At 38.6% G+C, this 18,184-nt stretch overlaps 2 protein-coding genes across 5 annotated transcripts in view; one reads left to right on the top strand and one right to left on the bottom strand.

Annotated features, from left to right (window-relative positions):
• The window catches only part of tbrg1 (transforming growth factor beta regulator 1), a 150,747-nt gene that overhangs the window by 57,031 nt on the left and 75,532 nt on the right, over positions 1-18,184 (bottom strand). For 3 of the 4 annotated variants that reach the window (XM_041801362.1, XM_041801388.1, XM_041801354.1), the window contains 2 exons: positions 7,668-7,789; positions 3,190-3,370 (listed from right to left, as the gene is read on the bottom strand). In XM_041801362.1, the coding sequence (XP_041657296.1) occupies positions 3,190-3,214 (25 nt within the window). In that variant the 5' untranslated portion in view covers positions 3,215-3,370; positions 7,668-7,789. The remainder of the gene's footprint in view (positions 1-3,189; positions 3,371-7,667; positions 7,790-18,184) is intronic. The other variant, XM_041801380.1, reaches the window with a different exon arrangement.
• st3gal4 (ST3 beta-galactoside alpha-2,3-sialyltransferase 4) overlaps positions 5,080-18,184 on the top strand; it is a 96,550-nt gene continuing 83,445 nt past the window's right edge. Inside the window, exon 1 of the mRNA XM_041801421.1 lies at positions 5,080-5,259. The gene's annotated coding sequence lies outside the window, so the exon portion shown is untranslated. The remainder of the gene's footprint in view (positions 5,260-18,184) is intronic.

The following is an 18,184-nucleotide window of genomic DNA, read 5'->3' as shown; positions in this document are numbered from 1 at the left end:
TGGCCTTGAAGGAACACCCTTTTGTTGCCCCATCCAAAGAATTTCACTTCTCTGTAGGTATGATTCAGTGTCCTTGGCAGCTTCCTGATCTTTTGATGGAGCATGCTGGCAGAGTTTCATATCAGACAGAATACCAAGCGTTTATTGAACTGGGGCATAACAGATGTTGTCCAATATAATTATTTTTGATACAGGAAACGCTTTTTTCCTTCTTTTTTACAGACACCATCTGCCATCTATGTGTTAGATACCAGGGTGAAGTTGGGTAAAATGTCCCAGTTTTTGGTAAACATTATATAAGCTTGTTTTATATAATTGAACATAAAGTTCTTGAATATTTATGATGAAAAAGTGTTACGAAAATCAAATTCTTATTGGCTTATGAGAGCCAGGGTATCTCCATTATCACAATGTTCATGTAAAATGGGTCAATAGTGATACCAAAGAAATCCAGCAATGGGATACAGCCTATTTTCCTAGTTTCTGACTAAACAATAAATCAGCATTTGTACTGTATGGACTGGATAAGCGAGCAGGTAACAGGGGCAGCAAACTGTGGATTGTCATTTGGTGACGTCCAGATTACTGATCTGGACTTTCCTGATGATGCTGTGATCCTTGCAGAGACTGCAGATGTCTTGTGGGGGCTCTTAACTTGCTGAAACATTGGGAATGTACGTCTGGGTCAAAACAAGACCCAGGCATTTTGGGATACCTTAGATGCTGCCATCAAGTTGCAGAGCAGTTCCCCAACCTTGGCAGCATCATCCATCAATCTACTGACTGTGAGGCTGAGCTCAGCCGCAGACTTGGACTTTCGCATGGGGCGATGGGTTCGCTGAGCAAGACAGTGCGGCCTTCCCTATATCTGAGCATGATGAAAGTAAGGTTGTTTTCACACCAGATAGTCCGGAAGACTTGGATTGGTTCGGGACACAAATAGCAACATTGTTGCACTTTCCTATGGTTTGGTTCCCATTCACATTGCTTTTACTCAACAGGCCAAACTATAAGTTGTGGCGTGGTCATCCCAAACAAAGACCAGCAAAGAAGAAAAGGAGACAAAAAAAGGAGATGAAATCGGAGATCCAACTCCTTCTGCTGGTCTTTTTCAACATAAACAACGAAACGACACCAAACTTATGCTGTTTTGGGATTTCTGCTTTTGTTTTGGGGCGTTATGAGCAGACAGTGAAGCAGTGAGTTGTCCAGCATGTCATTCGTAACATGAGACGAATTAATCGGTACCAAAGAAAAGGTGAGCCAACATGTAAGCAAAGAGACTATGATGTGTTACTATGACTACACAAATTTTGAGCGAGGTACTGACATGTATTTGAGCGTATTAAATCACATATATAGATCTTAAAATTTTTACAGTTTGTGCCATCTTATGCCTGTGGTTCACAAGTTGGCCCACTTTGCTTTCACACCTAAAACAAACCACACCAGGGTTTGTTTGGAAGCGAACCCAGACTCAAGTTTTTAAGCAGACCAGAGTCCGCTTGTTTGGTCCGCAACAGAGTTCACTTGAGCTTTCACACCAATCCAAACAAACTGGACTGTACAGGAAAACAGACCAGAATTCATTTAAAGCTGACCAAACAGCTCTGATGTGAATGTGCTCTTAAGAATCTTTCAGTCCTTTTGGTCTAACTCTACTCTTTGGAGGCCTGCTTGTTGACTGATGGCCAGCAGCGCCATCTGGACTCCTTTGTAACAACCCTTCTCCAGCCCATCTTTGGGTGTGATCCAGCTCACTGCACACTGGGAGTACAGGACCTGGTGGGAAGCTGGGAAGATGGGGCATGGGTCTAGCACAGACCTGGAGGGTGTTCATCAGGAGGCCAGAGCAGTACAGAGCCAGGGTTGACGTGCCGAAGTGCCGAACCGGCATGTGAGCCCTTACCTGACCTGACCTGAGCCCAGCGTTTTGGTTTAATGGATGAATTTCACATAATGAGGGAGAAAAGCTGTTATAAGTGCAATCCCAGAAGGCTTTGCAAATAGTTTGTACCCTAATCAGGAAGGCCACTTTTAACAGCATGTGTCCCCCATTATGTGATGTTAACTGATAAAACCAAAGCACTGATTCACTGTTCAGTGAATACACATCATGGCAGTGGTTCCTTACCTTTTTCATTAGAGCCTCCCTAATTACATCTAAGAAAAGCTGAGCCTCTCCAGGACCTACATGTAAAAAGCAACATTTTTTTTTCAAAACTTTATATTAATCTTGATTGTTTACCAAATAAATAAATAAATAAATAAATCACAGCAGAAGAATTCTTCACACATTCACAGGCCTTTGTATACATGATCCAGTACAGTGTTTCTCAACTGGTCAAGACAATATTTAACAGGGACTGTCCCAGTTAAGACCTCAGACAGAACCAAGCATGTGAAAAAACAAAGAAAAAGAGGAAAATGAGCATGGTTTAAAAGATTTTGTAGACTTTTTGGCCTGTTCTTCCTACTCTGCAAACCACTCCCACCCACCAGTTGAAAATTACTGATCTAGTATGTAGAGCACACAAAATCCTGAAATCTTGGGAGCCCACTCAAGAAGGCCCAGGACCAATGTTCCCTCTAATTTTCCAAACTCCTGAGCATTCAGCGGCTGTCAATATCAGGCCCTGCCATCGGGGTGTAGGCTGTGGCATTATGTGATAGCCACACTGTCCATCTCCCAGTATGAGGCCCCCATGGAGGTAGAAACCCTCGGCTACAGTATCAGCTAGCCTTTGCAGTAATGCACCTTTGATCACAGCCTACATTAGAAAATAACAGTGAAAACTCATCAGGGATTTTGAGTGCACAACTTTTTTTTCTTCTGCGCAGAGAGGTGCGCAATTGCGCAGTAAAACCCCTTAGAGGGAACAGTGCCCAAGACCCCACTGGGAACGTATGGGGACTTAATTTGTTGAGCTGAGTCCTCAATTAAAACCAGAAATGGGGCTTTTTCAGGGGCTTGTTTGGGCCAAAGGTTCTCACCTAGGTTTTTTTTAGAAAATCAGCCCCTCTTTTGATGCCGTCATTTACTCTTTCTTTGTTGTTTTTATCCAAAATACACATCCAAATCACTTACAGTCATTTAAATCACTGGAATTACTTCATATTTTTGATGCACACCAACAATGGCCATGTCCTAAAGCCTTTTGGAGCAAAAGGCCCAAGGTGTTTGATTACCTGTGCTCTTAAGCAGTGTTTCCATCAGGGGCTCCAGTTTGATTCAGTACGGTTTGGTACGGTTTGGTACGCTAAAGCCCAAAATAGTTGGCGTTTCCACAGACACCCGTGCTCTCACTTGGTGGGCGGACTGTAAAGGCATGAATGTGAAGTCCCATGCAGTGCGAGTCTGCTGGTCCAGCTGCAGAGTTATAGAAAGGATGAGTGATAGAAATCAGAAGGGAAAAAACATTAAACAGCTTTATTTCAGCTGAAAGTGTTTTTTCAAAAAATAACTACATTTTAATGATGTTAACCACTGTCAGCACAGATCATCAGCTGATGGAATACGTGTACAGAGATGGTTTGTCATAATTGTACGTTAATAAAGAATATGTCTAGTCTATAACAGTTTATTGGAATTTCTCCTTGTGGGACTAATAAAAGAATCTTATCTTTTCTTATCTGATCTGATCTTATCTTTATATGACAAAATATAAAAGTTCAGAGCTGTACTGTGAGAATTTGCAGCAATAAAAATAAAGTAAAAGTTCAGCTGGTGTTAAAATCAAACTAAATTAAGTCAGAAATTATGTGAGCTTTGGGCTCTGCTTTGAGTGCTTAAAATCAGGTCCAGATAAACATCAATATATGATATAAACCAATTTTAAATTTGCTTATTTGTTTTCCATTCGGTTCACAACTTAGTCCCTGTTTGTTTTCAAAATGTATTTAGGTTTAATTCTCAAATCCATCATTACAATACAAGGTCAGCCAGTAATCTCCATCCTGCCTTTTTTAGGACAACTGTTTTCCTAATTTTCCATCCAATTTAAGGACCTCATTGTTGGAACAACTTACCGACTCATATTAGAAACTGCAGTAACTTAAATTCATTCAAGAAACTAACTAAATATTTTTTGTTGGACCAATTAAACACAACAAACTCTTTATTATTCTCCGACATTATAGTCTATCTAACTTCTGTTTAGTGTTTTCCCCTGCCAGAATATTGTTGCTTATATTTTTAACATTTTTTTGAATTGCATTGTAATAATTTATACTCTGTGATGTTCATTTGAATGTTTAATTTTTCACTTAGGAGGGCCACTTGACAAGCCCGCTCGGGTTTCTTTGGCTTTTCCTGCACATTTAGTCATTATTTGACTTGAAATGTATTGTATTTCTTGTTTTTATTCTGTATTAATTTTTATTCTCCTTTTCTTTGTTCAATATGTGCAATAAAGAATGATTCAGGAAACTTGATTTGTGGCCAGATATCAATATCCACAGACCAGGACACAGTTTGGATCTCCATCCAGTCCAAATATCTCCGATTTAAATAGATATGAGTCCATTCTTCTAAGATTTGTACCCCTACAGAAAGGTGCCAAAAAGTGGGCTGGTACGGGTCGGTTTTTTTTTGAGACCCTTTCCAACTTTCGCTCTATGGACACACAACAAAATGCGTGCCGTTCCACACCGAACTGAGCTGGACCGCTTGGTGGAAACGACCCATTAGAGACTGTCTATGACAGAAACTAGCCCAGGTTTTCTTTTTGGTCCAGTCTTGAACTTTCAATGTCAGACAGTTGTTTACTGCAGGAAGACATAACTGGGGAGGCAGTAGTTCTATTTCCCCCCTGTTTTAATAAGGACTCCTTTTAGTTTACTTCATCAGTATAGAAAGAATATTAACTTTAAACAGTCTGCTGAAGGCTGACTTAAATCCTCATTCACAATCTCTCTTGACTTGACTTGTCTAGTCTAAAATAGCTGTCAAAATCAACACAAAACCCAGTGATTGTGTCACATATTAGATTCCCAGAACTCTGGAGGGTGCAATAAATAAAAGAGAGGAGAGAGTTCAGGCCACACAGTGGCAGGCTGGTATGCTTTGGACCACCTACTGTATGGAAAAGCACTCAGCTGTTAGTCACCGCGGTGGTCTCCCCTGGGTGTGGCAGACAGCAGAGCTGACCTGGACATATCCATCTGTGGTAGGTTCAGGGGCAGTTTTAGTCATTTGGTGGCCACAGACCAAGAGCAGCATGAGGCCTTTCACCATTTAGCTTAAGGAGCAACTCACAGGTAAGATTTCTTTTACCTTGTCTGATAATGAATATGGAATTACAACCATAATTCCTAGAAACTTGTGGCACTGTGTAAAATGTGAATAAAACAGAATGTCAGGCTGCAGACGGTTCATTTCTCACAGCCACTCTCACACACCATTCACTTGAAAATAGACCCTCAAACTTCAAAAAATAAAATCAGATTAAACTTCCATTCGAGCTTAAGGTGAAGGGTTAAGGTAACGGTAAGGATACCACAAGTTAAAAGTCAAAAACCTGAACTGATAAACCTGATTACAAAACATTTAATAGAGCAGAGAAAAGAGTCTGTTTACAGGGAAAAAAGGCTCATAGCCCATGACAACGATCTAATGTAGCAAGCGTAGCTTATGTCACTCTGTTAGCTACGTAGCTAACAGAGCTACATAGCTTTAAGAGAGGAATGTAGCTAAGGTAGGTAGTGAATAGAGCTATGTAGCTAATGGACAGCTATTCGGCTAATGGAGCTACGTAGCTGATGTAAGGGGAATGAAGACATGACCCATTTGTGTCACTTCCTGTTGTGAGCAGGGGCGCTATATGAGATGTTTAGATGTGAGCATGCTCAGTGTGATTTCATTGATCTGGCAAAAAAGAGCAGAAGATCACAGACTACTGTATACTAAAGTTACACTAAAGTCATTTTGTACCTTCAAAAATGCCTTATTTTGAAATAGAAATGAAGCTGGTTGACTTCCTGTTGGGATTTTGGCATGGATTTATGAGGCTTGTTTGTAGATCTTATGTTGACCCACATGTAGACCAAAAACAGTTAGCGTAGGCTGGATGGTGTGCAGGACCTGAATATTTAAACGGAAAATCAAGAATATCAGAGGCTTGAAATGTTTAGTTGTCAGAAGGGGGCGCTGTGACAAGGTTATGACATTGCAATATGAATGTATTCAGGATCAGTGTGTTATCATCCCTGTGAAGTTTGTTTGTTTGTTTGTTTGTTTGTTTTTCACAGCAAAAAATGTACAGAAAAGAAGTTTTGGTTTGGGCTCTGATCACGGCCCCACCATGGTGAAAACTCACAGTTCAGACAACTTTAGATCTCCAGGTTGTCTAGTACGAGCAAGACTAGTTTTCAGACTAGTTTGTATGAAACTTGTGAACCACCCAAAAATGCCAAAATTTGACCTTTAGCTGTTTGTTGTGTGCTTCCTGTACAGTTTAGAGCAGGGGTGTCAAACTCAAGGCCCGGGGACCAAACCTGGCCCGTGGTACAGTTACACCTGGCCCACAAGATCATGTCATGTTTTTATTTTAACTGGCCCACTGGTTTAAAGTCTGCAGATTTCCTCCAGTTTAAAAATGTAAACTTAACCATGATGATCTTAAATATCCTCGTTAAGTCATAAAAATTAGAAAAAGTAAAAAAGGTCAAAATAATTAGGTTAAGTCAGGAATGTGATAAAATACATTTATGTTTTCATTTCATATTCTTAATTTTGCACCTCACAGTTATGATGCAAAGTCATGGTTTTGAATTTTTAGTTCATATGTTGACCTTTTCAATTCACAATTTTGACTTTTTATCTTTTTTTTTTATCTTAAAGATCCTCAGTTTTATTTTTTAAATAATATTTTGACCTTTTAAACTCATGATTATTATTTTTTTCTCACATTTTGATCTTTTTAGCTCCTTACTTGACTTTAATCTCATAATTTGACCTTTTAGATCCTCAATTTAAAATTTTAAGTAATATTTTGACCTTTCAAATTGAAAACTTAAATGTTTTTCTCATTTTTAACAAATGATTTTGAATTTATCTCATATTTCAACTTTAAGGAATCACGATTTCAACTTTCTATCTCATATATTTGCCTTTTTTAAAAACATCATTTTGACTTCAAATGGGATGTTTTGAACATTTTGAGCTAATAAACTTGAATTTTTATCTCAGATTTTGAGCCTTTAAACTTATCATTTTGACCTTTTTCAATCTTAAAATCCTTTATCATCAGTGCTGAAGTTTTTTACCCCCATAATTCATTGCTGGTGAAAATGAGGTTGACAGTTTATGGTTAAATGTGGACCCTGCTCGGCCCTCAGGTTGGACTCAAATTCAGAATTCGGCCCCTGCTATGATCAAGTCTGACATCCCTGATTTAGAGGATGGCCCCTTGATACAAATGTGTAAGATTTTCTATTCATAGCTCTTAGCCAGTCCCCTATCTCATGGGGCTCCAGTGGGACTCTCACAATTCCTCTGAATTACAAAAATCTCCACCGGATAACAATTTTCTGTAAAGTTTGATGAGTTTCTGAGCATGTTAAAGCCCGCAAACTAGCAATTCTTCTGCCAAAAAAAAAAGTGATACATAAAGATATAATAGGGGTCCTCACCGACCCTAGGTCGGTGCTTGCTTATGACCTCTTACCTGAGAAAAATACGGATGAAAGTCTCCATATCTGCTGTAGATATAGGTCCGTCCCTTGGCTAGGCCCTACGCACTGCTAAACGGTAAAACTGCTGATTGGAGTGTTAATTCAGGTCACGTTCCTGCAGTGAAGCACAGTTGAAGACATATTAATTGGGTTTTTTACCTGAAATGAGGCATAAAGAATCTACAACATCAGAATGGTTTCACACACAGTTGGTCAGATGTTCAAAATTGTTTTTAACTTACTAGACATGGTAGAACATTGACTTTCCCACAGAACAAATATGCATCACCAAAAAAAACTTTAAAAGCCTTAAATGGTCCCATTGTTTCGTTGTCTTTATGTCTGTAATAGTTTGTGATTTATAAGTGCTGACTTCCTGCTAAGCAGTTTTCCTTCTGTGTGACAGTAAAATTTGATTTGAACTGAACATGAAATGAAACACAGGTCCCAAAGATCTGTAAAAAATGTTACAGTATTTTGGCCAAACACGTGAAAATGAAATTTCATACAAGATTATGCCAGCCGACATACAAAGTCACTCCAAGAGAAGATGTTTTCTACAAATCTGAAGCATGAACAGCTGCATCTCTACGCTGAGTCTGACTTGAATCATGGACGCCGTAACTCGATCATGAAGTCCGGAATTGCATTAGTAGGCTTGTAAAGCAACAATGCAACCTTCAGGCTATTTCAGAATATTTACAGAACCCTTGGACTGTCCTTGATCCACAGCCAGCAAACATTTGTGCAACTTGTAATCTTTAGGTTCCCGTTTGTGCAAAACAATGTTGTTGCCAAAGAGGATATTAGATGATGAATTTTGTCTGTGTGTTGGCAGTCTTATAAAACTTATCTTGTGTTAATGAGTTTTACTATCTGTGCAGCGTTAAGTGCCCCTGCTGCTTCACGCTGCTGACTTCTATATAAACAGAGGCATAAAATCTCAGCCAAGGGCAACAAGACCCCACAAACGAGTGAAATGCAGGAAGGATGTGGCGTATTAGCATCATTAGCTGAAGATCACTGACATGGAGAAGTTCATTAACCTGCGTCCTCCAACACAGCTGCCATTAGTTTTGCTGGCCTGTGTTTATACATGTTCCTGGATCAGAGTCCATTGAAGATGAACTCTGATGCTCTCAGCGTTATCACTGCTTTCCTGTGGGCAGCCCTGAAAAAACAAATATTTCTCCAAATTTGCTTGTGCATTACCATGGTTCACTTTGTCCTTAAAAAACCTTCAACTAAAAGGTAAGAGCAAAACACTCCACCACAGTCAACCACTATTTTGGCATGATAAAGGCCTGAATATGTTCAGGAAACACTGTAACGTGAGATTTTCCCTTCGTTACAAACGTATCTGTTCAGAGCAGATGTGGCCTTGTGAAGACAAAACAAAGCCAAATGGCAGGAACTGATAGCAATGAGCACCAGATTAATGCTGCAGGAGTAAAAGAGAGGTCTAAAACCTGGTATTCTTGCAGTACACACTATTGTACACACTATTATAATTATTGTCATTATTATTACAGGAATTATCATCAGAGTCGTATTTCTCTGTCCCACAGTTCTTCACGTGAGCCCAAGTCATGTGATACAGAGAAATACACTAAAGCAGTGATACTCAACGAGTGTCTCTAGAGCCACATGTGTCTCTTTGTCAGGATTTGTGGGTCTTTTATGTCTAAATTTGAAATATTATCCCCCTGAAAAAAACATAACAAATGGGAACTTTGACCTCAGAATAATCCATTGCAATTTGTTTCCCACAGTTCTACAGGAGGCTTTAGCTGTCAGACTTAACTGTCAACCTTTATTTGTTGTCTGTATATTTCCATTGCCCTTTTTTGCAATTTTTTTTGCCCTGTTTACCTTTTTTGCCTCTTTTATCGTGTTTTTCGCGGATTACTTTTTTTCCTGTTTTGCTGCTTTTTGCTCATTTAAGGTGCCTCTTTCCATTACATGTCACTTTGTCCCTCATTTCCCTCCACCTTTCTGCTGATTTTTGCCAATTTTAGTTATTTTTCCACTCATTTTCCCTCACCTTTTGCTGCTTTTTGCCAATTTTAGTTATTTTTCCACTCATTTTCCCTCACCTTTTGCTGCTTTTTGCCAATTTTAGTTATTTTTCCACTCATTTTCCCTCACCTTTTGCTGCTTTTTGCCAATTTTAGTTATTTTTCCACTCATTTTCCCTCACCTTTTTGCCAATTTTAGTTGTTTTCACTCATTTTCCCTCACCTTTTTGCCAATTTTAGTTGTTTTCACTCATTTTCCCTCACCTTTTTGCCAATTTTAGTTATGTTGCACTCATTTTGCCTCCCCTTTTGTTGCTTTTTGCCAATTTTAGTTATATTGCACTCATTTTCCCTCCCCTTTTGCTGCTTTTTGCCAATTTTAGTTGTTTTCACTGTTTTCCCCCCATCTTTTTGCTGCTTATTTATTTATTTTTTTTCCTATTTCGCCAGCTTTGATATATTTTTTTTGCCACCTTCCCCCACTTTTCACCACTTAAATCGTGGCTCTTGCAAAGGTATTTTTCAAAAGTTTGCCTCTTTGGTTGAGTAGGGTTGAGTAACACTGCACTAAAGCATTTTGCTGCCTGACCATAACACCAACAGTGACTGTAATTACAATGCACTGAAATACTTAAATCTAGAGTTGGCCCCTCATTTGCAGCTTTAACAGTATCTGCTCTTCTTAAAAGGCTTCACGTAAGATTTTTAGTGTTTCTGTGGGAATTTGTGCCCATTCATTCTTTAGATCAGTAGCTCTCAAATGGTGTTGGTGTGTCTTGGGAATTTGTACAACTGTACAGTATACAACTTTATGAAAGTACTGTAGCCAGGTCTGCCCACAGAATTAGCTGAGCCCCTTAAAAACCCAATGAGTGGGCCCTAACCAGTTGTGATTTTTTGAAGTTATCAATGCATGTGTGATGGATCAGTAGCATTGGTGCTAGCGTCCTGGCTAACAGTTCCCTCATTACAGAGTTGAAAAGTGTGACAAGCTGTTAATGGGTTCCAATGTTGGAATTATTTATTTGTGCAACTATTAACCAATTTAACCACTTTTTCTACCAATTTGGCAATTCTTTTGGCACTTTGAACCTATTTTTGCTGCTTTTTGCCATTTTTACCACTTCTTTTAGTAACATTTATCCCACTTTTGTCCCTTTTCCACACTTTTTTGCCAATTGTGGTCTATTTCTGCATCTTCTCTTTGCCACTTATAGTTGATTTTTCTAGTTTTGGGAGCCTATCCCAGCTGTCATTGGGCGAGAGGTAGGGTACACCCTGGACTGGTCACCAATCCTTAATCCTTTTGGCTTTTTTGTGAGAAAAAGGGGGACACTAGAGACTGGTTTATAAATGAGTGAGGTAAGACATGCACCAAACATGCAGCCTCTGATTATGGGTGCCTGCTTTACCCACTTAGCTACTCCTGCACCCACCATCTTAAACTTCTACTTTTTGGGGGTCTAGCCCCATAAAAGTGTCCTGTATCACTGTTAACCTCCTAGGACCCTGCATGCATGAAGACAATTCATAATAGTAAATTCTACTATTAGAAATTTTGTGAAATTGTCTGTACTGTCCATTGAAGTATAAGGATTTTATTAAAAGTAATGGAAGAATTCGCAATCAAATTTTCAGGATTTTTCATCGATAATATGGAAATTTGCCATAATTTTCATGGAAAACTTAGTAGACTTTTGTCTCTTTTTGAGAGCTTCATTTAAAGTGGTTTTTGCATTGATATTTGCATGATAAATCTGGATTTGTTTTTGTATGTTTGAGGGATTATTTTATTTTAATTTTCAGTCATTTTGTGTTAATTGAGGAAATGTTTTCATAATTTTTGGGAAATTTTGGGGGGCATTTTATTCAACTTATTTGGGGAAACTGCCTCCAAATTTTTGGAAATTTGGAAGATTCTTCTTTTTTGGGGGGGGGGGGGGTTGATCATAAATTTGGAAGTGGGGTATCCTTTGAAATTTCTAGAATTTAATGGAATTTCCAGGGAATTTGTTGGCATATTTGGGTAAATTTTCAGTCATTTTTCGTGGAATCTTGGGGAATATATATTTGGACATTCTGGGGAATTTGCTTTGAGAATTTCTCAGGAATGTAAATAGAATTTGGGGGAATTGTTCATTAAAAATGCAGGCTTTATGATGAAGTTTCATTGAGAAGTTAGTGGATTATTTAAAGAAATACAGGGGTGTTGTTATGAGAACTTCACAAAAATATGTTTTCCAGAACTTTTCACATTCAGAGGATGAACTTTTAAATGTATGAGGTCCAAATCATCCCAGATAAGTGGGGGAAAATGAAAATGCATTCCAAACAAAAGTTCAGGTCTCAGGAGGCTAACTAACACTAGAAGAAATAAAAGCTACACTAAAAGGAAGCGAAAAAAAGAAAAAAAAAAAGCCCTTAACTAAGAAATCAGACGGAAAAAAAATATTTAAAACTGAAGAAAAATATAAAACCAAATGTGAAAACCACATGAAAACTAGTTCAATCAATCATGACCCCTGGAACAGGCGTCCCAAGTTTTCACTAATTTATCAACAATGGTGGATTTCCTGTTGGAATTAAGGTTTTACTCTAAGACACATTTTTATAGAGCTCTCCATGGTGAATCTTTCCACAACTCTAAGTGAAAGTCATTTTTGGGGCTCTTCCATAGATGCAGGAAAGGTGGTGCTATTGAGACAATTCCTAAGGGCCACCTGTAAAACCTGTATCAACCTTGTATGTTTCAGCGCCCACATGTGTGTGCTAGTTTTTCTTGCTTTTTGAGCATGTTACAGACCCAAAAAGGGGGGGAATAACCTTGGTCTCTCCAAGCTCAGACTGATGATCAAGACAGAGAGAGAGAAAGAGAGACTGCTTCTGTGCAGAGAGTTTAAGTGAATAAAAGCTAAGCCTTTATTTGATCACCCATGCTGATGAAACTCAGTTTACCAGTGAGAACTGTAGACCACAGCGTCTGTCAATAGACGGATACTGCATCATGTATCTGCTCCAGCATTCATCCAGCGCACGCTGATGTTTGCTTCTCGGCTCGTCACTGACCAAATGTGTCCTAACTGCTCTAAATTATAGACGGATCATGGTCTATAATAAAGGCTAAAATCTGTATGAGCTGCTGTGAACCCTCGAAGTTCAAAAAAAGAAATCCTGCACTTTAAAATCAGCTGACAAAATGTGAATTTGTGTGGCAGAATGTATGATAGCATAAAGAAAGACTTGTCTCAGCACCCCCAAATATACCAGACTTTCTGCACTCCTGTACATTAGATAACAGAAACCATTCTTTATCTTGTCCCTGATAGTGAAAGCAGGACTACTGCCTGGTGTTTTTATGCTTCTAAAAGGTCCACATGAAAGTGAAAGTACAGCAGTGGGTCAAGAGGAAGGGCTGGGCTAGTTTCTGAGGTAGTGTGATAAGAAGAATAATTAAATGTAAGGGATGAGTACATATGCTTGACATCCAAATCTGATCAGTTTATCCTTGAGTCTTAGTGGACATATGAGCAAAGTCTGAAGAAATCCCTATAAGCTTTCTCAAGATATGGCACACTCTGTCTGCTGCATCGCTTAAAATGGAGCATATCAGTCATCATAGTGACGTTCCTCGGTAAATAATTCCACATCCCACTGAACACTAAGTATAACTTAGTATAACTTATTCATTATGCACTGTCTGCTTAAGTTGGGATCACGCCAGCAGTTAGTAAACAGTAATAATGTATAGCTAACATTGACAGTGCTAGAACAGCCAGTCTTAGATTCTCTTTACATGTTAACGTCCACATTCCTGAGCTGCATATGGTCCCCCAGAGCTCCAGTATGTGACTATAACCTTACACAACCTACAAACAACGTATCCCCATTTTCTAGATCAAAATAGTGCTGTTCACAAGAGTTTATATCAGTTCTTTGCTGTTTGCATTGCTCAGTGGTTTGGGTCTGTGATTCTTGCTTAACAATGTTTTTGAGAGTGTTGGAGGCTGTAAAGTTAGTCAAACATGCACATACACCGCGTTCCACATTATTATGCAAACGACGTTTTTCTCTGATTTTCTAAATATCAATGGGAATGACAGTCATAATATTTTTCAAGTCATCAACAGTTAGAGCATAATTCAAATGTTTTTGAACAAACTTCATAATGATAACTATATTTTTTAAATAAAAACCTCAAAATGCACTTTTCCACATGTTCCACATTATTAAGCAGGCCACAGGTTTCAGCAATATGGGAAAGAAAAAGGATCTCTGCTGCTGAAAAGTGTCAAATAGTGTAATGCCTTGGACAAGGAATGAAAACATTCGATATTTCAGGAAAAATTAAGCATGATCATTGTACTGTGAAGAAATTTGTGTCAGATTCAGAGCACAGATGGGTTTGTGCAGATAAAGACATAATGAGGAAGGTTTCTGACGGACAAATTCATCAGATTAAGAGAGTCGCTGCTAAAATGCCATTACAAAGCAGCAAACAGGTATTTGAAGCTGCTGGTGCCTCTGGAGTCCCATTAACCTCAAGATGTAGGATCCTCCAGAGGCTTGCAGTCGTGTATAAACCTACTATTCAGCTACCCCTAACCAATGCTCACAAGCAGAAACGGTTGCAGTGGGCCCAGAAATACATGAAGACTCATTTTCAAACAGTCTTGTTGACTGATGAGTGCCGTGCAACCCTGGATGGTCCAGATGGAGGAGTAGTGGATGGTTGGTGGATGACCACCATGTCCCAGTGAGGCCAGGGCGTCAACAAGGAGGGGGTGGAGTCATGTTTGGGCTGGAATCATGAGGAGAGAGCTGATAGGCCCCTTTAGGGTCCCTGAAGGTGTGAAAATGACCTCGGCAAAGTATATAGAGTTTCTGACTGACCACTTTCTTCCATGGTACATAAAGAGAATCGTGCCTTCTGTAGCAAAATTTTCTTCAAGCATGACAATGCACCATCTCATGCTGCAAAGGACCCCTCTGTGTCATTGGCTGCTATGGGAATAAAAGGAGAGAAACTCATGGTGTGGCCCCCATCCTCCCCTGACCTCAACCCTACTGAGAACCTTTGGAGCATCCTCAAGCTAAAGATCTATGAGGGTGGGAGGCAGTTCACATCAAAACAGCAGCTCTGGGAGGATATTCTGACATCCTGCAAAGAAATTCCTGCAGAAACTCTCCAAGAACTCAAAAATTCAATATAAGCAAGAATAGTGAAGGTGATATCAAAGAAGGGCTCCTATGTTAACATGGAGCTTGTCCTGTTAAGATGTTTTTGATTGAAATAGCTTTGATTTCAGTAAATATGACCTCCTAATGCTGCAATTTCTACAAATGACCATTTTCAGTTCTTTACAACCTATAAAATGTTTTAAAAAGCTGTTGTGCTTAATAATGTGGAACAGTGCATTTTGAGGTTTTTATTTTTTTTTTAATCATTTTTTGTCATTATGAAGTTTGTTCAAAAACATTTGAATTATGCTCTAACAGCTGATGACTTGAAAAATATTCTGACTGTCATTTGCATCAATATTTAGGAAAATCAGAGAAAAATATCATTTGCATAATAATGTGGAACGCGGTGTACAAGTGTCTTGATTTTGAAAATGTGTGTCATTTATTTTAAACTACACATCCTAGCTACATGGCTGCTGGTACACTGGCAACTGGTTCATGTTTCTTCTTTGGGAGCAATGACAATATCACAATTCTGTGCATTTAGAATGGAACAGATATCACTTCACTGTGTGCTAAATAAAATGAGTGGACCTTATTTTGATATCTGCATTTGATTGTTAAAAAAAGGTTAAACAAAGATGGATATTGTATGCTCCTTTGTTTTTGCCAAAAAAGTGCTTTAAATCAGTGAAATCCGGCTGGGTCTGATTCCGTCTGAGGGTGAGTGTTGGATTTCACTAACTGTCCACCTGGCATCAACAGGCCTGCCTGTAGAATTGGCTGGTATTGATGGTATCGATGCATGTGTATTGGATCAGAAGCACTAGTGCTAGCATGCGTCCAATTGGTTTGGAGCTGAAAAGCATGTTAACCCTTTTCAACACCATTTCTGTCCATTTGTGCCACTCTTCAACTGGCATTTAACCAGTTATGCCACTCAACCAACTCCTGCATCATTTTACCCATTTTTGCCACTTTTGAACCTCTTTTCACCACTTTTTTCTCATCAATTTTTGCCACTTTTAACCATTGTTCACCATAATTTCTGCCCATTTCTGCCACTTTTTAACCCCTTCACGACTTTTTCTATTTTGCCATTTTCAAATGACATTTAATCGGTGTTGCCTCTTTAAACCCTACTTTAAACTTAAACTTTAACATTATTTTTCCATCCGTTTTTGCCACTTTTTAACCTCTTTTCACCATTATTTCTGTTCATTTGTGATGCTTTTAAGCCTCTTTTTGCCACTATGTCTGTCTATATTTTCCACTTGTGACCTCTTTTCACCAATATTTCCATCCATTTTGCCACTTTTTAACCTCTTTTCACCACCTTTTCCATCAATTTTTTCAACTTTTTTACCTCTTTTCGCCATTATTTCTGTCCATATTTTCCACGTTTGACCCCTTTACGACACTTTTCCTTTATCTTTTGCCACTATTTAACCCCTTTCACCACTTTCTATCCATATTTGCCACTTTCTGACCCCTTTACAACACTAGTCCTTCATTTGTTGCCACTTTTTAACCTCTTTCACCACTTTCTGTCCATATTTGCCACTTTTTACCTCTTTTCAATACTATTTCCATCCATTTTGCCACTTTTTAATCATTTTTCACCTCAATTTCTGCACATTTTTGCCACTTTTAAAACCCTTTTCACCACTTTTTCAATCCATTTTTGCCTACTTTTACCTTTTTTTCACCATTTCTCTGCCCATTTTGCCACTATTTAAACCATTTTCAATACTGTTTCTGTTATTTTTGCCACCTTCAACTGACATTTAACAATTTTTGCCACTTTTCTTACCCCCCTTGACTCAGATTTGCAATTTTTACCCCATTTCACAGCTTTTTGCAACTGTTTAACCATTTCTGCCACTTCCTGTCCATTGTTGTCTCTTTCACAATGATTTAATTGTTTTCCATCAAAGCAGTCTCAGTTTCTTCTACTTTATTCTCTGGTATCCTGATGTAAGTTCCCATTATGTCTTAACTGTGAAGTCTAATATTACTTTCCTCATGGTTCAGTTCAGTGTACACATCCACATTCTGAACAATACCAAAGAAAAGGGTCATTCTGTTTGAAGAAAAGCGTTTTGCATTTAAAAACCACTATACTGTATTACAGCATGAATACATCAATAGGTTTTGTTGCTCTGATAAGAGTGGATTTTATTCAGGATAAACAATGGCTATCACAGCTAATGCCCTCTATTGATCACTCGACACCGCACCAGTTTATCATACATGATCCTGTACAGGATCTCTTATGTTCCCGCTGAGGGAAGAGGCAAAAGGGAAGATGGGGGCTTGGCTTCAGGGAGGCACATGTTGAACGTGCTGCTCACACTGCCTTCAAGGGGGTCTGAATACTTTCTGTACATCTAAAATAACCCTACTGATCAGATTCTCCACAACTATCATTCTGAATACAAATACGTGAATATAGAGTGAAATCAAAATGGATTATGGGGAGGACCAGAGACTCCAACAGCAAGGTCCAGCCCCTAAAATAGCCCCCAAAAATCTTCATATCAAGCAGTTGTAGGTGGGTAGATCCTTTACTGTGTTGTGAAATAGCATGCAATAAATACAAATGTATGATTTGTGGTAGCTTTGCACAAATATTGAGCACATATAGGAAGGGTCTTTTATTGGTCTCTTCATGGGGTCTCTAAATTACAAGACCTGCCCCTGGACAATGTAATAGTGTAGTGTTAATCAACCCTGCTCATCCAAAGAGCCACACTGTTGAAAAATACCTTTGCAAGAACTGTAATATATGTAGTGAAAAGTGGCAAAAACAGATTGAAATAGCAATAATAATAAGTTAAAGATATCAAAAATGGTCAAAAGGCAGTAGAACTCAATGAAAAGGGGCGAAAAATGGGAGAAAAGGTGGAAAAAGAGTCAGAAAGTAGCAAAAATGGGTGAGAAGTTACAAAAAAATGAGTAACAGGTGGCAAAAAATGGTCCAAAAGAGGCAAAAACTAGGCAAAAAATAGAGTAAACAGTGACTAAAATGGGCAAAAAGCAGTCAAGAGTGGCAAAAATGGGCAAAAAATAGGAAACAAGTGGTATTTAATGGCAAAAGGATGCTTGTAATGGGCAAAAAATAGGAAACAAATGGTATTTAATGGCAAAACTATTCTTTTAATGGGCAAAAAAAAAAAAAAGTCAAAAGGGCAACAATGGGATAAAAGTCCCTAAAAGAAGTGGCAAAAAATGAGCAAAAAGTAGTAAACTAGAAGTGCTTAATGGCAAAAGGCAGCTTAAATGGGCAAAAAGTGGCAAAAAATAGTGAA

This window comes from Cheilinus undulatus, linkage group 2 (assembly GCF_018320785.1).
Source record: "Cheilinus undulatus linkage group 2, ASM1832078v1, whole genome shotgun sequence".
Lineage (NCBI taxonomy): Eukaryota > Metazoa > Chordata > Actinopteri > Labriformes > Labridae > Cheilinus > Cheilinus undulatus.
The sequence above is the reverse complement of the archived record's forward strand: the minus strand, read 5'-3'. Positions and strand labels throughout refer to the sequence as shown.